Below are 23,488 nucleotides of genomic sequence, written 5' to 3' on the forward strand. Positions count from 1 at the left end.
TTGCTATATACATCCCTCTTAGAACTGCTTTTAGAATTGCTGCATCCCATAGGTTTTGGATCACTGTGTTTTCATTTTCATTTACCTCTAGATATTTTTTGAGTTCTTTGATTTCTTCAATGATCCATGGGTTGTGTAGTAGCATATTGTTTAGCCTCCATGTGTTTGTTTTTTGCAGTTTTTTTCTTGTAGTTGATTTCTCATAGTGTTGTGGTCGGCAAAGATGCTTGATATGATTTCAGTTTTCTTAAATTTACTGAGGCTTGCTTTGTGGCCCAGCATGTGATCTATCCTGGAGAATGTTCCATCTGCACTTTAAAAGAATGTATATTCTGCTGCTTTTGGATGGAATGCTCTATAAATATCAATTAAGTCCATCTAGTCTAATGTGTCATTTAAGGCCTGTGTTTTCTTATTGACTTTCTGTCTCGATGATCTGTCCATTGATGAAAATGGGTTGTTAAAGTTCCCCACTATTATTGTATAAGTGTCAATTTCTCCTTTTATGTCTGTTAACATTTGCCTTATATATTGAGGTGCTCCTATGTTGAGTGCATGTTATTTGCAATTGTTATATCTTCTTCTTGGATTGATCCCTTGATCATTATGTAGTGTCCTTCTTTGTCTCTTGTAACAGTCTTTATTTTAAAGTCTATTTTGTCTGATATGAGTATTGCTACTCCAGGTGTCTTTTGATTTCTATTTGCATGGAATACCTTTTTTTATCCCCTCACTTTCAGTCTGTATGTGTGTCTCTAGATCTGAAGTGCCTCTCTTGTAGACAGCATATATACAGGTCTTGTTTTTGTATCCATTCAGCCAGTCTGTGTCTTTTGGTTGGAGCATTTAATCCATTTACATTTGAGGTAATTATCGATATGTATATTCTTATTGCCATTTTGTTAATTGTTTTGGATTTGTTTTTGTAGGTCTTTTTTATTCCTTTCCTCTTTTATTCTCTTATCCTGTGATTTGACGACTATCTTTAGTATTGTGTTTGGATTCCTTTTTCTTTTGTGTGTGGTGGTATATCTATTACAGACTTTTGGTTTGTGGTCACCATGAGGTTTTGATATAGAAGTCTGTATATATATATATGATTGTTTTAAGTTGCCGGTCTCTTTTTCTTAATATTTATTTATTTATTTGGCTGTGCCAAGTCTTAGTTGCGGCACACAGCATCTTCATTGTGGCATGCAGGATCTTTAGTCGCAGCATGCGGGCTCTTAGTTGCAGCGTGTGGGATCTAGTTCCCTGACCAGGTATTGAACCTGGGCCCTCCTGCATTGGGAGCGTGGAGTCTTAACCACTAGACCACCAGGGAAGTCCCAAATTGCTGGTCTCTTAATTTCAAATATCCTGCATTTGCACTCTTCTCCTCATGATTACTGGTTTAGATGTTATATTTGTATGTGAATGATTTCCTACCTTTACTATATGTTTGCCTTTACTAGTGACCTTTCCCAATTTGTAGTTTTCGTGTTTCTAGTTGTGGCCTTTTCTGCCTAGAGAAGTTCTTTTAGCATTTGTTATAAAACTGGTTTGGTGGTGCTGAATTCTTTTAGCTTCTGTTTATCTGTAAAGCTTTTGATTTCTCCATCAAATCTGAGAGCCTTGCTGGGTAGAGTATTCTTGGTTGTAGGTTTTTCCCTTTCATCACTTTAAATATATTGTGCCATCCCCTCTGGCCTGCAGAGTTTCTGCTGAAAAATTAGCTGATAACCTTATGGGGATTCCATTACATGTTATTTGCTGGTTTCCCTGGCTGCTTTTAATATTTTCTCTTTATCTTTAATTTTCATCAGTTTGATTACTGTGTGTCTCAGCATGTCCCTCCTTGGGTTAATCCTATATGAGACTCTCTGCACTTCCTGGACTTGGGTGACTGTTTCCTTTCTGTTTTTAGGGAAGTTTTCAGCTATTATCTCTTCAAATATTTTCTCAGGCTTTCTCTCTCTTCTCCTTCTGGGACCCCTATAATGTGAATGTTGGTGCATTTGATCTTGTCCCAGAGGTCTCTTAAATTGTCGTCATTTCTTTTTCTTTATTCTGTTCCATGGCAGTGATTTGCACCATTCTGTCTTCCAGGTCACTTATCCATTCTTCTGCCTCATATTGCCTCATATTCTTCTGCTATTGATTCCTTCTAGTGTGTTTTTCATTGCAGTTATTGTATTCTTCAACTCTGGTTGTTCTTTACATTTTCTAACTCTTTGTTAAAAACTTCTTGTAGCTTATCGCTCTGTGCATCCATTCTTTCCCTGAGTTCTTGGATCATCGTTATGATCACTACTCTGAACTCTTCCTCAGGTAGATAGCCTATCGCTATGTCACTTAGTTGTTCTTCTGGGGTTTTGATTTGTTCTTTTGTCTGGAACATATTCCTTTGCTATCTCATTTTGTCTACATTTATATTTGTATTTTTAGATATATGGAAGGTTAGTTATGTTTCTCAACCTTGGATAAGGGGCCCTCTATGGGAGGTGTCCTATGAGTCCCAGCAGTACACTTGCCTCTTGTCACCCAAGGGCCAGGGACCAGCTGGTCCCAGGGTAGGTTATGATCTATGTCTGCTGACTTGGTTCCACAGGCTGCAGGATCTTAGGGGTTTTTTTTGTTTTTTTTTTTGCAGTACGCGGGCCTCTCACTGCTGTGGCCTCTCCCGTTGCGGAGCACAGGCTCCGGACGTGCAGGCCCAGCTGCTCCGCGGCATGTGGGATCTTCCTGGACCAGGGCACGAACCCGTGTCCCCTGCATCGGCAGGCAGACTCTCAACCACTGTGCCACCAGGGAAGCCCCAGGATCTTAGTTTTCTTCCTTCTGGTGTCTGCCCCTGGTGAGTGAGGCTGGTCTAGAGGCTTGTGCAGGCTTCCTTGTGGGAGGGGCCAGTGCCTGGGCACTGGTGGGTGGAGCTGGGTCTTGGCCCTCTGGTGGGCGGGGCCATGTCTAGGGGCGTGTCAAGAGGTGGCTGTGGGCCCAGGACGTTGTTAGGCAGCCTGTCTGCTGATGGGTGGGGCTGCGTTCCTGCCCTATTGTTTGGCCTGAGGCATCCCAGCACTGGAGTCCACAGGCTTTTGGGGTGGGCCAGGTCTTGGTCCCAAAATGGCAGTCTCCAGGACAGTTCACACTGATGGATGCTCCCCAGTAGGCCCACCACTGGTGTCCTTGTCCTCACAGTGAGCCACAGCTGCCCTCCACCTTCCCAGGAGACCCTCTAAGACCAGCAGGTAGGTCTGGCCCAGGCTCCTATGAAGTCACTGCTTTTGCCCTGGGTCCTGGTGCGCATGAGACCTTGTGTGTACCCTCCCAGAGTGGAGTCTGTTTCCCCCAGTCCTGTGGAGCTCCTGCACTCTAGTGCTGCTGGCCTTCAAAGCCAAATGCTCTGGGGGCTCCTCCTCCTGATGCCAGACCCCCAGGCTGAGGAGCCTGACGAGGGGCTCAGAACTCTCCTGTGGTAGAACTTTTGTCATATAATTGTTCCCCAGCTTGGGGGTTGCTGACCCGGGGGTTATGAGATTTGATTATATCGTGTGTGTCCCTCCTACCATCTTGTTGGGTTTCTTTATGTCTTTGGATGTAGAACATCTTTTTTGGTAGGTTCCAGTCTTTTTAATTTTTTTTTTCAGTCTTTTTCATTTTTAATCTCCTCGTAAGAGAAGATGAGCTCAAGGTCCTTCTGTTCTGCCATCTTGTGTTTTGTGAAAATGTGGTTCCTTTCTTGTCCATGTAATTGACATAAGGTGGCACTCAAGTTTGCATTCTCAGTAGAGTTGGGAAGTAAACTGGTCCATTAAGGTTACTCCTTTTCTTCTGGTTGTAAGACACGCAATTCCAGGGTAGAAAAGTAACTTCCAACTAAGCAAGGCCTCTTTGGGGTAATGGCAGATTGTTAAAGGCTTCTCTCCCCTCCTGTTTCCCCAGATGGTGATGCGGAGCTCAGCTGGGGCACCCACCCAGTCTAGCCTACAGGTGGCATCTCACATGCTATCTTCAGGCCTGGGTCTCTGTCCTAGTGAATCTACTGAGGATGTGCTGGGCTCAAAGGGCTTTTGGGCCCCACCAGGGTCCCCAAGGGGCAATGAGTAATTTCTTTTTTTTTTTTTTTTAACATCTTTATTGGGGTATAATTGCTTTACAATGGTGTGTTAGTTTCTGCTTTATAAAGCAATGAGTAATTTCTGAGGTGTCTCCTGTTCAGTCAGGTATTGCCTGGAACTCGAGAGTCACATCTTTCACTTACATTAAAAGAGCAAATGCTGTTGCAATCATTAACACATTGTGGACAAGGCTTGGAGAATTACAACTTTTCTTTCTTCATTAGATTTATTTTTGTCCCAAACAAAAGAAGAGTTTCATAGAGGTAGACTGGCCATGTTTTACAGTGAAGTAATTCAAGTAAGCAATTTTCTGCATCTTTAAAATAAATGTTGGGCTTCCCTGGTGGCACAGTGGTTGAGAGTCCGCCTGCTGATGCAGGGGACACGGGTTCATGCCCTGGTCCGGGAGGATCCCACATGCCGCGGAGCGGCTGGGCCCGTGGGCCATGGCCGCTGGGCCTGCGCGTCCGGAGCCTGTGCTCCACGGCGGGAGAGGCCACAGCAGTGAGAGGCCTGCGTACCGCAAAAAAAAAAAGAAAAAAAAAATTGACTCGCATCACTCATAAAAAATATGAGTTTTTAATTGGTAAAGACAAATATTTCATTGGTATTAATTATAATCAAGCCCTTGCCATTTTTCCATGTAGGATAAGTAAATGTTCCTTTAATAATGGCTAAAAATCATACAACAAACGGTTTAACTTATTTACATATGGAATATAAGGATAGAAAAAAGACTGAAGCAATATGTTAGCAATTATTATCTCTGGGTAGTGAATCTCCAGGTGCTTTTTATTTTCTATTGTATACTCTTCTGTATTTTGCAGATTTTCTATAAGGGGAATGTATTCTTTTTATAATATTTTAAAATCCATTATATACTATATATACCAATAACTACTATGCAAGTAAATGCACAGGAAAAAGACTATAGAATGAAATGAGCCAAAGGGAGTCTTTCATCCATCCATTCATTCATTCATTCATTCATCCCACAGATACTTATTGAGCACCTACTATACCAGGGTCATGGCCAGTTTTGAGCACTGCTGTCTTCAGGAATGAACTTTTAGTTCATTTCTCTTCTTTCTTTTGTACTGCTTGAAAGTTTTATTGTGAATATGTTTTTACTTATAAAATGACAGGGCATTATAATTATTTTTAAAAGATTCAGCTAGAGCTGTAGCTCAGAAAGGAGTGTGTTGGTATAACTGTGTAGACATGTTTTAACAGATGAGCTTTTGAGATATTCACTTATTTTTGAAGTAACATTGGTATTCCCCATAAAGGCTTTTTCCTGCTCCTTGTAAAATTCATTTCTTTAGCAAACAGAAGCCATAATTTTTAGAAAAAAATTATTTTTATTAGTGAGATTATATATTACTTTCAACATCTGCCTATCTTAATATAAGTAACTATACTTTTTCTGAAGAGCAAAATTTTACATATGTTTATTTACTTTTGTTTAAATATCTTTTTTATTTCAATAATGGGTTTGGGGTAATAAAAATATACAAATGTATAGTGTAAAATGAATTTGAAATTATATAAATACAAACTATATCATGTCTTTCTGCAAATAAGATTTATCTTTAGATTTATCTTTTTCTTTTTCTTCTGTTTTTCTTCTGCTTGTTTTTCAAAATAATCTTTAAGGAGATGGTTCAGCTGTGGTTCATACTGGCTTGCGTGTTGCAATCCATCTTCCCTCCCTTAGAAAGATACAAAACATGAGACAACTATACTTTACAGTAGTTTCCATATTATCATTTCACTCATCTCCCATAGTGGCAAATTCAGAGCTGTTCCTACCTGAACCACCCCAAGCACTAACCCAAAAGTCAGTTTTAATTCAAAATGCTTGAATTAAATACATTTTTATTTTACCTTCACAGTGTTGGATCACACGCCCCCATAGTCGATTTCTCCTCAGACAGGCTAAATTTCCTACAATCAACAAATGCCTCCTTCCTCTGGTCAATGCAACATTCATTCTTTTTTCTGAATCAATAAATCCTACTTGTCTGGTCCTTACGCAGGACAGAATAATGATCTCCTTTTCAGCTCCCTGAAAAGCATCTACTGTGGACACCTGCACAGCTTTCATATCAGGATGGTCGAAGTCCACAGCACTGAGTAAATGACAGAGCTGTGGAGGAAAGAAGACAAGGCTCATGTGGTGCAGACGTCATGAAGAACCTACACCTCTCAACCTACCCACAGCAGCTGTCATCATTTAACTAATAGTGGGTAATTTTCATTTTCTTTTTTATTACTCACAGAGATTTGGCTAATTTCTGAAATGATAAATAACTAATGATAATGTAAGTTATGAAACAAAATCAAAGTGATGATTTATCTTTTGCTAGGAAACTTATTTAGATATGCTAATTTAGAGCTGATAAACTAAATGAAACAGATGAAAAATACTAAAAATAAATAAATATAAATGAAAACTAGTTAGAAGTAACTGGCTTGTGTGTAGATTAATATCCGGTATCTATCTTTGATTTACTGATAAAATGTAATAATAATGAAAGAACATTTTGGAAAACAGATTCAATCCCATCTGTCCCAAAACACAAAGCATATACCATATTTCCTTCCCTCTAATTTGTTTATTTGCATTTTTGCCCCAACAGCTGTAAACTGAATTTAATTAAACCTTGTTAGGTTTACATTTAATTATACAGAAAAAAAAAGCCAGACTAGACAGAAGTCTGAATGCTGTTTTAATATAGTAACTACAGTCCCCAAAGTTTTTCTAGCACCAAACCAACACAAACCAAACTACTACAAATGTAATATAAAATATTATAATATGAAATTATATTTAATAATCATAAATATCATAATAGGTAATACAAACCTTGTACATTTGGGATTTGTATAATGTTATCACCCCAATCATAGAGCCCACTATTCCACTTGCAATCAGTGATTGGATCAGCTTGAGCGTGAAAGCAGCTTCTGCCACATTATGAAAGCTGTTATTTCTTTCAATCTGGAATAAGAAACAGAACCTAAATGACATTTCCCAGAAACACTACGGAAAGACCATGAAAAGCATGCAAACAACAACAATAAAATTAAAACAGGAAACTAAACTGTGTTGACTCTTATCAACACTAATGTCATTTACCTGTTCCAGTCCTTTAACATTATAGAAACACAGGGTTGGGAGCCATTCCAGTAAAGGGCTCCTCTCTGTTTCTGAAACACCATTCATGAGGTTTCCTTCATAAAACAGATCATTAGCAATAGCACTGATTGCAGGGTGACACCGGTACTGGGTTCTCAATAGAACTGGTTTGTGACCCTAAAAAATTTAAGTGCAGAAAAATAAAGAATTAAAACAGCATTTTTTTTCTTAGTGGAAAAAAAATCCACAATAATATTTTAAAGTTTAAAAATACTGCCATATTGTGATCTTAGTAAATTAAAACCATGATAAAATGAATAAAAAGAATTTTTTTGAATTTACTAAAAATATTTTTATAGTAAACTTTTTATACCAGAAAATTATAAAATATAAACAAATCTTAGACTATCTAATAAGTATGGTACCTAACATCATGCTTTCATAATCTATATGGAACTGGCCTAACACTAAATTGAAAATAAATCTTTAAAAAAATTAGAATCTGTTGTTGATAACTCATTAACTATCCTCCTTAGGTACAAGCCATTTTTCATTCTGAATCTTCAAAGAAGTTTCCGATTTTCTTAATACATCATAAACCAACTCCCATCTACTTCAGGGCTTTCCTTGAGTATGTTCTTTATTTGCAAAATGTTCTGTAATATTGTTTGAACATTTTGAATAGTTACAAGGCACTCTAATAATATGTAATAAAATGCAGGATTAGTGATCACATGGACAAAGGATCTTCTATGGAGGAGAAATATGTGAGGAAAAATATCAATCCCCAGTACTCTTTTAGGGCATAAATATGTGAAAAGACAACGCACCAAATGGAAGAAAGTATTTGCAAATCACCTATCTGATAAGGGATTAATATCCAAAGTATATAAAGAACTCCTACAACTCAACAACACAACAAACAACCCAATTCAAAAATAGGCAAAGGGCTTGAATAGGCATTTTTCCAAAGATAAGTGCATGAAAAGATGCTCAACATGATTAGACATTAGGGAAACCACAATGAGATACCATTTTATACCCATTAAGATAGCTGTTATTTTAAAAAATGAAAAATAACAAGTGTTGGTGAAGATGTGGAGAAATTAGAACCCTTGTACATTGCTGTTGGGAATGTAAAATGGAGCAGCAGCGATGGAAAAGAGTTTGGCAGTTTCTCAAAAGTTAAACATAGAATTACCATCAGATCCAGCAGTTGCACTTCTGGGTGTATACTCAAAACAACTGAAAGCAGAGACTTGAACAGATAATTGATACCAATTTTCCTAACAGCATTATTCACGATAGCTGAAGGGCGGAAACAACCCCAATGTCCATCAACAGACGAGTGGATAAATAAAATGTGGTGTACACATAAAACGATGGACTATTATTTAGCCTTAACAAGGAATAAAATTCTGACATATACTAAAACATGGACAAACTGTGAAAACATTATACTCAGTAAATAAAGCCAGATACAAAAGGGAAAATATTGTATGATTCTACTTACATGAAGCAAATATAGAGACCAAAAGTAGAATAGGGGTCACCAGGGGCTCAGGGGAGAGGGGAATGAGGAATTATTGTCTAATAGGTACAAAGTTTCTGTTGGGTTGATGAAAAAGTTCTGGAAAAGGATGGGGTAATGGTTGCACTACATTGTAAATGTACTTAAAAAAAAAAAAAAAAAGTAAAAGTACTGTTACATGCCGCCAGTGTGGACAAACCTCAAAAATGTCGTGCTAAGTGAAAGAAGCCAGACACAAAAGGTCACATATTGTATGATTTCAAGCTGTATGATACGAAAATTGTAAGACCGCATGATATGAAACACAGAGAAGATAAATCCATACAGACTGAAAGCAGACTGGTGCTTGCCAGGGGCTGGAGGGAGGGAATAGAGAGTAACTCCTAAATGGGTACAGTTTTATTTTGAGGGGATGAAAATGTTTTGGAACTAGACAGAGGTAGTGGTTGCACAGCACTGTGGATGTACTAAAATGCCACTGAATTATTCATTTAAAATGGTTAATTTTTTTGGGGGGGATGATTTGTAAAATTTATTGTTATGATTGCTTTCCACATTTAAATATATATTCACTTTTGAATTTTAATTTTTGCATCATTGAAAGTGAACTTCCAAAATGTATAAACCCAGGCCCCCCAAATCTGCATCCATCCCAGTGAAAAAAAATGGAAGAATGAGCCTCCAAATGACAGCAATTATAAAATAGTTAATTTTACGTTACGTGAATGTCACCTCAACTTAAGACTATATTAATAATTTTTAAATTAAAAAAATGTGAAGTAGAGCTCTAGAACAGCTCTACAATAGGGGACATGGATAACAGAGACATATAGATTTTTTTTTATTTTACAGCAAAATCAATATACTTACTACCCACTACGAAAGTACACAGGGAAAAGATTCATTTCATTCTTAAATTATTAGGGTTCAACTTATCTTTAAGATGAGTACTTTCTAAACAATTCCAATTAAAATAATTTTAGGGCAAGGACTTGTTCTTTTATTTTCACTTTCTATCAACCTACACAGTGTATAATCAATAAATGATAGTTCTGTATGGATTTAGCAGTAGTACCATTAAGCATAGTCGATCAAAAAGCGTTTGTTCCAATCCATTTTCATGAGCTGCATCAGAACCCTGAATAGTAGGCGGGAGCTGTTTGGGATCTCCAACAAGAATCAGCTTTTCACACTCAAACCTAAAAACAGAATTCTAAAAATTAATCTAAGCAATGAGAGAAACATGCATTAACATCATTTACTGCACTATTTTCTAAAATGTATTTCAAAGAATTTGAATACCATGACACGTTCTCAGAACTAACAAGGCTTAACAGTGATAATAAGTGTATTAAAAGGCTTTAAAAAGTTGTGCAGTAAAGAATCCTTGGGCTTCCCTGGTGGCGCAGTGCTTGAGAGTCCGCCTGCCATGCAGGGGACACGGGTTTGTGCCCCGGTCCGGGAGGATCCCACATGCCGCGGAGCGGCTGGGCCCGTGAGCCATGGCCCCTGAGCCTGCGCATCCGGAGCCTGTGCTCCACGGCGGGGGAGGCCACAGCGGTGAGAGGCCCGCGTACCGCAAAAAAAAAAAAAAGAATCCTTTACATAACTTTACTTTTTTCCACATAAAACCCAGTAAGTGTCCCCTGCCTCTGCAAGGACTTAGTGTTTCACAGAACACACTTTGAGAAACAATGATTTTTAGAATCTATAAACTTAGAAACATTCTTAGAAGTCATCTGCCTTAAACTCTTGTTTTAGAGATGAAGCAAATTAGGCTCTCAGGAGTAAAATGTCTTTCTAAATAGGAATAGAATATAGTGGGAAAAAGTCCAAGTTTTGAAGAAAAACCTACATCCAAATTTTAGCTCTGTTATATTGTGTGGACACAGCAAGTTATTTAATCTCTACAGCTTCACTATTCTTATCAGTAATCTGGATATAATAATACCATGCATGGCTGTTGTAAGGACTTAATAAAGTATGTAATGTGTTTAGTAGACAGTAGGTGCTCCACAGTATTAACCCTCCACCCTCTCATGCAGGGCCTTACTTTCTCCATCCCTGGCTCCTGAGTAGGGTGACCAACTCATTCTGGTTTGCCCAGGACTGTCCCAGTTTAAACACTGAAGACCCCATGATGCCGGAACCTCCCAAGTCCCGGGCAGATCGTGACAGTTGATGCCCTACTCCCTCATCCTTACACCTGGGAAAAAAGAACTGTAAATTCACCAAAATAATTGTGTGCTTTATTTTACAGTGGTTGTTAATGTTACATCCCCATTTTTTAAGGGGAAGAAAACATACTTTTGGTTATGACGTGTGGAGATTTATTGCCATATATATTGAATCAAAATATATTAACATAAAAGTACTTGTGAAGTAAAATCTTTCTTGTGTGTTTTCAACACTTACAAACTGGAAATCAGAAGATTAAATATTTACTATAAAAAAGAAAGAAAACGAAACAACAAGGGGGACAGAACAAGGCCTGGGACTGAAGCCTACTGAGTCTGGTCTAGTACTCCTTCCACTACCTTTAGGATTCCTCAATAAGAGATGCTTTGAAAGCACAGTGTTTCAATTGGCTGAGACAGCTTAGAAGATTTCATAGTTTCCTAAATTTTAGTAGACAAATTTTCATTTTCAACTTATTTTTCTTTATCTACTTTCATAATCTAAAAAATATTTTCGTAACCTAAACACTGGAATTATATCAAGGTAAGGAACTAAAGAACATTCTTCAGTAGAGTTAGGTTCTTAAACTATGACTAAAGAGGCACCTTTAGTCTGGTTGAGAAGCCTGCAACGTTCTAGTAGAATCCTAGCACTTGAACTTTCAAGGCTTTAAGAATGTCTAAACTGTGATCCAAGTAGTGATCCAACTGCCTCAAAGGTGATCTAACAAAATTTTGATACATTAACCCCTCCCTCAAATTTCCCTCTGGATTCTTTCAAAAAATCAGTTTAGTACTTGCGTTGCTAGGAATTTTCACAAAAGTCTGGGAAGAGTTTGAACTGAGGAAATGTTTGAAATAATCGTAACATCTGAGCATCTTTGGAAAAGAACTTTTAGGTTACCTTGCAATGGGAAGGAGGGAAGCCGGTTCTGTGATTTGACTACACTCATCCAGGACAGCCACAGGAAATTTAAGATCATTCATGCATGGGAATGGGCAGGCTGCACAGGTAACTCCAACTACTCGGACCTTTATTACAGTAAGAATGTTATTCATTAACAACTATTAAACAAATTAAGAGAATATATTTACCAAAGAACTTACAGGCTAAAATCAGAAATGAGCAGGTCCTAATTTAATCACTGGCAATCAGAAATCATAGGCCACTTTACATTTTCATTATTCCCACATAAGAAATGGAAATTCCTCTAAGAGTTTTATTTATGAACAGGTGATACCAATGAGCAATAGTTTATAGTAAACCGGGCTTTCACTTAGAAAGGTATCAAAGAAACCATTAATAATTATTCTTACATATCAATGTGCTGGATAAGGATGTAAAACGGTAAGTAGTTTACATAAATGACTAATTTGCATTAATTGAATGTAGTCAAACTAAGCCCCTCTGGATTTGGTTGAGGAGAAGGGAGGAAAGGTAAGTCTATAACTCAGATAATAAAAAGCTGGTCTGAAGGCTTCCGAGGACTTCTAGAACCCAAACTTGTTGTAGATTGATGATTATTTACAATTCCCTCCTTCCCCGTGACAGTATTACTCATCCACACCCTTTGCTGCGTGCCTCTGCAGTGTCTCCCACCAGAGAAGTAGGTGGAGTATACTTCCCTGCCCCCTGATGTCGGGCTTGGCCATATGACCTGTTATAGCAATGGAATGTTAGCTGACGTGCTGGGAACAGAAGCTTTACACGTATTTGTATGATCTTGCCTGCCCTCTTGCACTTCTGCTGTCTGTCAGGAGAGGGGCATCATGCCAAAGACAACTGTTCTCAGAACGAGAGGCTTGACCCACACCAAATGACCTGTAGAGTTGTTAAGTTTGTTGTCTTAAATTATTGAGATTCTGTTTGTTAAGCAACATGATTTCAGCAATAGCTGACCAAAACAGGGTCCCAAACAGGTTGACTGTCCCAAATCTCTCGCAGAAAAAGTGGACCCATGTCCACATTGTCCAACAAGCCAACAACCCTCTTTTCCTCCACTCCCTTTTCTTCCCCCCAGGCTCTCCTTTCACAGGAGAAAGCTACTAAATGACTTCTTTCTCTCCTCCCAGCTGACACCCAGACTGGCCTGGATCAGAACTTGATGAAGGAGATGATGCTACTTGTTGCAGCCGGAGACCCTATGTGTCCAGTGTTGGTTCCCAACACCTGGGATTAAGTGTCTGAGCCTCCTAGATTCTTAGGATAGATTTCAGACAGACCCTGAAAGGATTGGTTTGGTTTCTAGGAAAGCACCAAAGATAAAAATGAACTTGGATATTTTGCCGAGTGTCAGACTTTCTCTTCCTCTGTTTCTCCTAGAAAAAAGCCAAGTTTCGTTTAACTTCCCAGGAATCTATTCCCACCTCTTCACTTTCCCCTTAAGCCTATAAAAAGATATGCATATAGGGAGAAAGAGAGAAGATGACTCTGTCACGGAGAGCTGGATGTGTTCACAAATTTGAAGAACGCTTTGCAATAAAACGTGCACTGGATAGACAGGCACACTTCAGTTGAATCTGAGCTATCACTGTCATTTGTTTTATTTAAGGGAAATAAATAGGAATAATACTCCTATCAACAGGAATAAAAGGGATCTGAATCGTATATATAAATTAAATAAATAAACAGACAAACTGAAGCTGTTTCCCCTCACCTGCTTCAGCAAGGTTTTATTGGTCCCCAGTTTATGCTGCTCAATACTTTTCCTCACATAGACTCTTTCCACAGGAGTCAGGTCTTCCTTCATGAGTGCATGTAGTTCTTTTAATTGTTCATTTTCATTTTCTGAGCCAGCATGCAAACTTAAAAAAGAATTACATAAAAGAATACCCTTTGATTCCATTTTCACAGCATCACAAAAAAGTAAAATACAGATTTCCTAAATTAACACCAAGAAAAAGATACAGCTTTCTCTAGTCTTCTTCAGAAACCAGATTTAAGGTAAGACTTATATAAAATTATACTTCTGTGAACATTCTGTGACTTTTGGAATTTAGCGTTCTTACCTGTAAGGTAAAACTGGCTTGGCAATCTTCCTGACACTCCCAACCCTGACAAACTTTTCAAATCCAAGACTAAGAAGCCTTTAAAGAAAACAGGGTAAAATAGATTCTGATTATTTAGAAAATGGAATCTAAAAGTTTCACATAATATTTACATTATTAAAATTAACTTTGCATAACAGTATATTTTATATTATGTAGTTCAATGTGAAATGGCTAACCTCAAAGTAAATATAATGTAGTTGAAAGACTTTTTTATAAAATGTGTTTCAGAGAATTTAAAAAAAATGTATTATCTTTTTTTTTAAAGCATGCCTTTATTTTCTTTTATTTTAACTTTATTTATTTATTTTTGGCTGCATTGGGTCTTCATTGCTGTGCACGGGCCCTCCTCAGCTGCGGCGAGCAGGGGCCACTCCTTGCTGCAGTGCGCAGGCCTCTCACTGTGGTGGCCTCGCCTATAGCGGAGCACGGGCTTTAGGCGTGCGGGCTTCAGCAGTTGTGGCACGTGGGCTCAGTAGTTATGGCTCGCGGGATCCAGAGCACCAGCTCAGTAGTTGTGGCCCACGGGCCCATTTGCTCCACAGCATGTGGAATCTTCCCAGACCAGGGCTCGAACCTGTATCCTCTGTATTGGTAGGCGGATTCCTAACCACTGCACCACCAGGGAAGCCCAAAAATATGTATCATCTTATGTTGAGGGCTCATGAAACGTTCATAAAATATTTATGTTAGAATTTATCACAAGTAAAATTGCCCTGGGAATTCCCTGGTGGTCCTGTGATTAGGATTTGGCTCACTGCTGTGGCCCAGGTTCAATCCCTGGTCAGGGAACTAAGATCCCAAAAGCCGCGCGGCCAAAAAGAAAAACAAAAACTACAAAAAAACAGGGCTTCCCTGGTGGCGCAGTGGTTGGGAGTCTACTTATTAGCTATGTGGCCTCAGCAAAATACCTGACTTGAGTTTCAGTTCCTCATCTCTAACATAAGATATTGTGCAGAGCTGTAATGAGTATTAAACAAGATAAGGTATGTTAAGAAGCTAACACTCTTTCTACTAAATCTCGATGCTAAATATATGGTAGCTATTGCTTTCCATATTATTATGTCTTTAGGAGCAACTTTGTTTTTTTGTAGTTTTTTTTTTTTTTTTTTGCGGTACACAGGCCTCTCACTGTTGTGGCCTCTCCCGTTGCAGAGCACAGGCTCCGGACGCGCAGGCTTGGTGGCCATGGCTCACAGGCCTAGCCTCTCTGCAGCATGTGGGATCTTCCCGGACCGAGGCACAAACCCGTGTCCCCTGCGTCGGCAGGTGGACTCTCAACCACTGCGCCACCAGGGAAGCCCTAAAGAATCTCTTCTACGTGTTTTCTGTTACTTTTCAGTAGTTAGTACTTACTCTGCTAGCTTCTTGATTTTTCTTTTCTAACAGTCTACAGTTAAATTTTAATCTTAGGCTAAGCAATCTGAAGTTCTTTGCTGTTTAGTCTCCAGGTAACTTGTCATTATCTTGAATCAGAAAATGTCCTCAGCCACTGTTTTCGATTACTCAGAAGAAAGAGTACACACAGGTAGAACCTTCCTGGAGGGCAATCTTGCAAAGTATATTAAGAAGCTTAAAAATGTTCATATCTTTTATTCTAGGCCTAGGACGTTTTCTTCAGGAAAGAATAAGAAATGGATACCAAGATTTATGTTTAAGGAACTTGGTTGCAATATTATTTATAATGGCAAAAATCTGGTAAGAACTTACTGATCAAAAATTGCTTATCGTATAAGAAAATCATTGCATTTAATAGAGCTATGAAAAATTTTGGTTTCTAAGCTTTAATACCATAGAGAAATAATCACTGAGTTAAAAAAAGCAGGACAGGGCTTCCCTGGTGGCACAGTGGTTGAGAGTCCGCCTGCCGATGCAGGGGACACAGGTTCGTGCCCCGGTCCGGGAAGATCCCACATGCCGCAGAGCATCTGGACCAGTGAGCTATAACCACTGAGCCTGCGTGTCTGGAGCCTGTGCTCCGCAACAGGAGAGGCCACAACAGTGAGAGGCCCGCGTACCGCAAAAAAAAAAAAAAAAAAGCAGGACCCAAAACAACATATACTGTTGAATCCTAAGTTTGGAAAACAAAATGAGTGTGTGTATATGTATTAAAAGTCTGTAAAGAAATATAATAAAATATTCTCTGTACTGTCTTGGATATTTTCTGCCATAAGCATTAACTTATATAATTATAAAAGTTAATTTTAAAAAAGTCTACACTTACAAATAACGGATTATTTATCCTAATCAAACTTTATCATTTGTGTGAAATTCAGATCATTAAACATTGGAATATTGGTGAAACATTACGTAATACTTTCTTTGCTTTTTTTTTTGGCCGCACTGCGGCATGAAGAATCTTAGTTCCCCAACCAGGGATCAAACCCGCCCCATGCAGTGGAAGCGCCAAGTCTTAACCACTGGACCACCAAGGAAGTCCCAATTTTTAATAAAATTTACACAAAAATTTTACACCTGTAAAACAGATTGTGCTATTGCCTTCCATGAAACAGCAACAGGCTAACTTATTAGTCTGTAAGTAGGATAAAATCAAATACAAAACCTGACAATTTTGGTACAGGGATGGGATAAAGGTAAAACTAAAGGTAGATCCCTCTTATTGAAACCAAAAACATAATTTAATCAAACTGTTCAGCTATTTTACCATTATTTGTTCATATAGGCAGGTGGATAAGAGAATGACCCATGACTTGGTTTTGCAATTTTAGCCTACTTCCAAGGTAACAACCCAAAGCTCCTGGGTCAGAGACAAAGGACTTTTACTTATGGCACAGGAAGCAGCATAAGCACCAACATATCTACTGTGGTTTCCCTTGGTCCCCTTGTCCTATGAGGAGACACAGAGAATCCAAATGGATGCCTGCACTGCAGTGGATTGAGTTGTAGGAAAGGAACACTGAGCTTGGGAATCCACTATTTTTATAACAAGCAGTAAGTAACCCTGCTCTTTGTCGGGGAGGGAGATACTACCTCATCAGTCAAGGTTGCTCACTGCAGACACAACCCTACGAAATGTGCTGAGTAAGAGTGGTCAGGGCCTTGCACGGTAGATTCCTCCCCCAACAATACACGTTCTGGGCTGGACTCAAATTTTTACACGAGCAACTAATAAGTTAGCCTGTTACTGTTTCATGGATGCTGGTTCTTGAGTCAGAGATAAAGGCCTTGCATGTCTGGTATACCCAGGAAAAATGTGCATGGACACTCAGGGCCTATGGTGATCTACCTCTCTCAACAATAACCTAAAACATTAGGTACTGAAATATACCTGTGATACCTACCCAAGAAGTACTCTGTCAACAGCTACATTAGTAGAAGAAGAAATCAAAACTTTCCATGGTCTTGCATTTCCAACGGTAAGAGCTTCACTCTTTTCAAATAGCTGCACAAAAAACAAAATCACCACTGCCAGCAAATAACTCTTTCCTGCTCCAAAAACACCTAATTATTTTGAAAGGGAAAAAAATAAAGGCAATATCATAAATAAATTTCTGAAAAGCACAAGAAATATTTCATCCATCTCCCTCTCTCCTTCATTTAAGTAATTTATTGAAAAATATTAACTGAGTGCTCACTATGTGCTTAATTAGGACAAGGGATAAATACATAGATAATTATTCAAAAGACCTCCATATTTAATGAGACCATCGTCTACTTAGGAAGATAGACGAGCAAAGAACAATGATAAAACAATATGGTAAGTAACATTGTTGGTATCAGAGAAAGAACATCTCTCTTTGCTTTGGTAGAGTTGGGAATGCTTCCTAAAAATAAAAAGAGTAACGGAACTAAATCTTCCAGGATAAGATTTAACATAAGATTTAACAGATAAATCTGTTAAAGAGAGGGTCATTCTAGGCAGAGGCATGACAAAGCACACAGCTGACAAGTATTTCCATACAGCCTATAGCAAATAGGCAAGAGATGAGGCTGTCTGACAAGGTAGGCAAGGGGATAAATCACAAGAGTTCTGCTTGCTATGGCTAAAAGTTTGAATTTTATCTTAAAGACCAGGGGAGATCAACGAAGGATTTTAAGTAATGGAACTAAGTCAGATTCTTTTTTTAGAAAAACTACTTGAGGGAAAATATGAAGAAGGGTAAAACTAAAGGTAGGTCAATTAGAAAGCTGTGTGAGGTGATCATAACAATAATACATGCCAACTTTACTAAGTGCCTCCCATGTGCCAGACACCACTCTAAGCCCTTTATTTATGTTAACTCATTTAATCCTCCAAACCTATGAGACAGATGCTATTATCAAACCCTATTTTACAGGGTAGTCTCACCAACTAGGCTATACGGAGGCATGATGAAGGCTTGGATTGAGGAGGTGCAAATGAGCTGGCGAGGAGAGAATCAATATGAAAAGTGGGTACAAACAAGAAGGGACATCTCAGTGACTGATCTGATGAGGGGAGAGAAACAGAGAGATGGAGGGGTGTTAAGAGAAAGTCACTTAATCTAGGGAGAAAAATAATCTAGGATGACTCCCAAGTGTCTAGCTTGGTCCACAGAGTGGATGTGAAGCAAATCCTCAAAATAGAACGAAAAGTAGGATCAGCTTCAGGGAAAAGGTCTGTGAGAGGAAATGAGTTAAAGAGGGAACAGATTCCAGATAAAAGTAGTAGCTCTGAAGAGGAGAAAGTAAAGCTCCTTCACTGAGACAGAACCAGAAGAGTAAGAATAGGTCCATACTTAGGTAAGTTGGAAAAGGAAGGCAGGACATTGAAAGGAGTTTCTGTTATGACCTCCATTTCCTATTTTAGAAGCAAAATCAATTTCAGAGAGAGAGAGTGGGGCAGGGGCAAGGATGGTATTATGGGAAGGATGAAGGTTTGGAATAGCTACTATGAAGGATGAAGGGTGAGCTGACTAGGAATTAATAGAGAGCAACACGTAGATGTCTAGATCAAATCTGGATACTTTGATAATGAGAGTATAATGCTACCCATTCATCAGATATGCTGCCTATTCTCCCTTTTAGGGTGGTCAGTTCTGCTCTCATCTAATAGTTTACTAAAATGGGTCCAGATTTGAAAAATGTAGAGTTATTCTGGAATCTTGTCTGACTAGGAAATTACAAGCGAGCAGATTGAGTTACAAAAGCTTATATGACAGTGTATTTACTAGAACCGTTTTCTTTTCTTGCTTCTTACCATGTATGATCGTGATAGGGAGGGTATGAATTCCCAGTTCCTTCACTTCTTCACCACTTTCATGTGATGCCATCATTTGAGCTATCTGAATTAGAGCTGTCGCTTGATCCGTGTTTAACTTGTGTGCCTGAATTAACTCACTAGCTAACTGCAATGTTGCTCCTATACTGAGTAGTTCAAATTTTGTGCTGATATTCGAGAAGGCTGGTGGGATAAATTTTCTCTTATTGACTCTCTTGTTGCTCATTGTAGTTGATGAAGACCTAAGCAAATGAAAATTTTTTTAAATGAGAGGCTTTTGAAATAGGTGAGTAGACCTAGTCATAACTTAGCCTTCACTTTATAAGCATCACAGTAACATTTTTTTGGAGACACAAATAAACATATACCCCAATTTGGAGGAGGGTGGACGAGAACTAACATTTGTTGAAAACCTACTATGTGCTGGCATTATACTAAGCATTTTACATGTTACTTGGTGCAATCTTCACAACAGTACTAAGTAGTTAATTATCCCAAATAGAGGTACAGAAATATTAACATTTTTCCCCCAAAGCACACAGCTAATAAGTCATATACTGACTTAAAGCCCATGTTCTATTAAACAAAACCGACTTAGGTAATTAATATAGCCTCCGTTTAAGGTAAAACTGCAATAAACTGGTTTTATTTCTATTAAGACTGAATTCCTGGGCTTTGCTGGTGGCGCAGTGGTTAAGAATCCACCTGCCAATGCAGGGGACAAGGGTTCGAGCCCTGGTCTGGGAAGATCCCACATGCCGCAGAGCAACTAGGCCCGTGCGCCACAACTACTGAGCCTGCGCTCTAGAGCCTGCGAGCCACAACCACTGAGTCCGTGAGCCACAACCACTGAAGCCCGTGTGCCTAGAGCCCGTGCTCTGCAACAAGAGAAGCCACTGCGATGAGATGCCCACACACCGCAACAAAGAGTAGCCCCCGCTCACGCAACTAGAGAAAGCCCCCGCACAGCAATGAAGACCCAAAGCAGCCAAAAATAAAATAAATAAATAAATTTTTAAAAAATGCATTCCTTTCAAAGTAGATAAATGACATAATGGATAAGGATATTTATTTTTCTTACCTAGGACTTTATTATGGTGAAAAAAAATGAAATACCACAAGTTAGATCATAATATTACAAATTAGAAACTAGACTTTTTCTATCATTTTAGTGAATTCAATATAATGTCGCTCCCAATTTTTAAAAAAGGGGCATGGTGCTTGAGAAATTAAAAATGAGATATAGGTTATGTCAAGAATAAAATTAGTATCAATATATATACTGGATTCAAGCTGTAAAATGTTACATAATTTTAAATGTTAAATAATTTGTAGCATAAAAGTACAGATAAATAAATAAATAAAAACACTCAAAAGACCCTTAGGAAATTATTCCTTGACAAAGGAAAAAGATTTGCAGTAACCCTTACTAGACTCTACCACAATAAATAAATAAACAGATAGATGAATGGGTGGAAATGATGTGTATTCCCCTTTCTCTTTTGAACCACTGACAAAACAGTAACCTCATAATCACTGAAAGAAAATTAACACTTTGTTGGCAAAAATTTATGTAATGTACTTTTATTACATTTTCATATTTACAATTAGTCATCATTTTTTAATACCAATGACCCAAAGGTAAATAATGACTTACATTGTTAACAGGTACTGTGTTAGAGGTAGAGTAGCTGGATTAAAGTTGTCCTGAATATTTTTCAAAGTGGTCAGCTCTGTGCTAGCATTACAAACCAATAATGCATGGACCACTGCTGTAGACAGAATGCAGAAAATTAACATTAATGTAAATTAAATGAACCATTAAAAAAATCTATTAAATGTACACATAACTCAGAGTTCAGCTACTGAATTAATCACACAACATAAAATAAACGCTTAAGTACATGCAGAGGTCCTGTTATCCATTAAACTACTATACTACCTGCTCATTCATACTTTATAAATTGCATAACTTAACATCAAATTTGGACTTCCATATGTCAGTTAATGAATAAGAATAACTGTTTTGAGTTAGGGTGTGGTGACACTGCTTAACAGCCAGTTCGATTTAATCAGCATACATAGTACAGTAGTGTTTATGGAATTTGTTAACATTTTCTTGCATTTCTTCCTCAATTATTTTATAGGAATATATGGAAAGCAGAAAATTAGAATGCTTTTATTGGTGAGGAAACAACTGCAACAAATATGAAAAGATGCATTCAAAAAATGACAAATGTTCACTTAATTAGGCTCTTATTGAACTCAAGCTGGTTGACTAGGTTTATTCAGTTCTAAAAGAAAAAAAATCAAGTTAAAAATGTCTATGAAATATTTGAAATGGGTCGTTAAATGCTGTGTCTTAATTAGATATGGACCAAATTCGACCATCAGAAATTACTCCAGAGATCAAAATGTATAGAGAAGTATACAGATTCATAGAACTGGATAGGGATTCAGCTTACTAAAGCTTCCTTTATTAAAAGAAAAGTAAGGCTCATAGCCTACTGTCTTATTGAGAATTTCTCAAGGCAGATGATAAAATAGCCTCAAATGAAAATCATACCGTCCTGCTCAACTGCTCACGAAATCTCTTGCAAAATCTACAAGACCTTCTCAATGTAAAAATAAATGATTTGTTTACTAAATGTATACTACTAGAATAATAAACCAAGAGGATTAAATAAATGAAGAACTGGAACTTGATATAAGAAATTATTTAAGGAAATTCTTATTTATATGTTTAATATTTATATTTTTAGAAATCGGGTATATACCATGTAAAATTCAACTTTAACAAAATACTTAAGTGAGGGGTCAAGATTTTATTATATTGTTAGCCCTCTAGGACTTGAGCTGCAGAAATATTTAGATATTCAACTTTCATACACATTTCAAGAATACTGTACACAATAATAGCAAGTAGAGGTGGATGCTTTTTGTTGGCTTTAATCAAACAATCCCACACAAAGTTAGCATTCTTGCTCACAGTGCATCACATGTCTTTCATTCTTTTTTAATACAAATTAATATGGGCATAATAATACTTACTGTTAGTGGGCCAATTCGAAGGGAAATAACCTTTCAAAGGTAGTAGCTCTACCTCATTGATAGATGATGGACCAAAGAAGGTACTACATGCAATAAAAGTATCCAATTCAAAGTCCAGGGTTTTTGAAACCACCCAAAGATCATCTGAAAAGACAAACACTTTTAAAGGATTCAGAACTATGCTCCATCCAAAGCTACCTTGGATTTCTTTGATGCTTAGTCCTACGTTATTTCTCAAAAAAACAAACTTGGTTATTATCACCAACAAGATTACACCCAGAGACCCAAACACATAACATTTCATTCTCATGTTTATAACTCAATTAGTTTAATGTTTTTAAAGTTACTTTATAATTAAAAAAAAAACTGTAAATAAAGCAAAGATAACATCTAACTCATTTTTCTCTTATAGCTACATTTGATTTTCCCAAGGTAGAATATTAGTCTAAAAAGATGCTCCACCATGTAAAGGTTTCTATGCTCAAATAAAGTTGGCAATCCATGGATAGAATACAAGTTCTCTTAACAGACTTCCACTTAACATATGTTCCAGATTAATTAACGTTCTCCTTTCTTCTCCATAGTACACTGAGCACTCATAGCTAGTAGGCTGCTTTCCAGAATATCTATGCACTATTTCTACCATCAGTGGAGTTTACAAAGAGTCAACTGCATTTGTTCTAAAACTTATTTATACTAGTTGTATTTGCTATTATAATTACATAACTTAATCACATATTATTTGACCCATTATGAGTATGAAGGAAAAAACTTGTTGTTTAAAGAAAACTACATTCCGGCCTTCCCTGGTGGCACAGTGGTTAAGAATCCACCTGCCAATGCAGGGGACACAGGTTCAAGCCCTGGTCCAGGAAGATCCCATATGCTGCGGAGCAACTTAAGCCTGTCTGCCACAACTACTGAGCCCATGCGCCTAGAGCCTGTGCTCCGCAACAAGAGAAGCCACCGCAGTGAGAAGCCCGTGCACTGCAACTAAGACCCAATGCAGCCATAAATAAATAAATGTATTTTTTTTTAAATGTAGGTAGCTATAAGGTACTAGATTTAGCTTTGCTTTGTTGATTCAAAGTTTCTTATATCATTTAAAATAACTAATCAAATAACAAAAGCAAGCTAGGTTAGGATCAATGACAAGTGTAGGTCATGAAACCAAAGATAAAAATTAACCCAACTTAGGGACTTCCCTGGTGGCGTGGTGGTTAAGAATCTGCCTGCCAAGGC

At 38.0% G+C, this 23,488-nt stretch overlaps 1 protein-coding gene and 1 non-coding gene across 2 annotated transcripts in view; both read right to left on the reverse strand.

Moving 5' to 3' along the window:
• Positions 1-1,250: 1,250 nt before the first annotated feature.
• On the reverse strand, positions 1,251-1,324 carry TRNAW-CCA (transfer RNA tryptophan (anticodon CCA)). Its single transcript has one exon. It is a non-coding gene; the product is annotated as a tRNA-Trp (tRNA).
• Positions 1,325-5,438: 4,114 nt separating this feature from the next.
• ZGRF1 (zinc finger GRF-type containing 1) overlaps positions 5,439-23,488 on the reverse strand; it is a 70,727-nt gene continuing 52,677 nt past the window's right edge. Inside the window, 13 exon segments of the mRNA XM_049708966.1 lie at positions 5,439-5,708; positions 5,711-5,809; positions 5,985-6,246; positions 6,967-7,101; positions 7,240-7,416; positions 9,846-9,969; positions 11,852-11,979; positions 13,605-13,752; positions 13,957-14,034; positions 17,298-17,457; positions 19,175-19,437; positions 20,853-20,967; positions 22,247-22,390. Coding sequence (XP_049564923.1) covers positions 5,656-5,708; positions 5,711-5,809; positions 5,985-6,246; positions 6,967-7,101; positions 7,240-7,416; positions 9,846-9,969; positions 11,852-11,979; positions 13,605-13,752; positions 13,957-14,034; positions 17,298-17,457; positions 19,175-19,437; positions 20,853-20,967; positions 22,247-22,390 — 1,886 coding nt within the window. The 3' untranslated portion in view covers positions 5,439-5,655.

This window comes from Orcinus orca, chromosome 4, assembly GCF_937001465.1.
Source record: "Orcinus orca chromosome 4, mOrcOrc1.1, whole genome shotgun sequence".
In the NCBI taxonomy this organism is placed as follows: Eukaryota; Metazoa; Chordata; class Mammalia; order Artiodactyla; family Delphinidae; genus Orcinus; species Orcinus orca.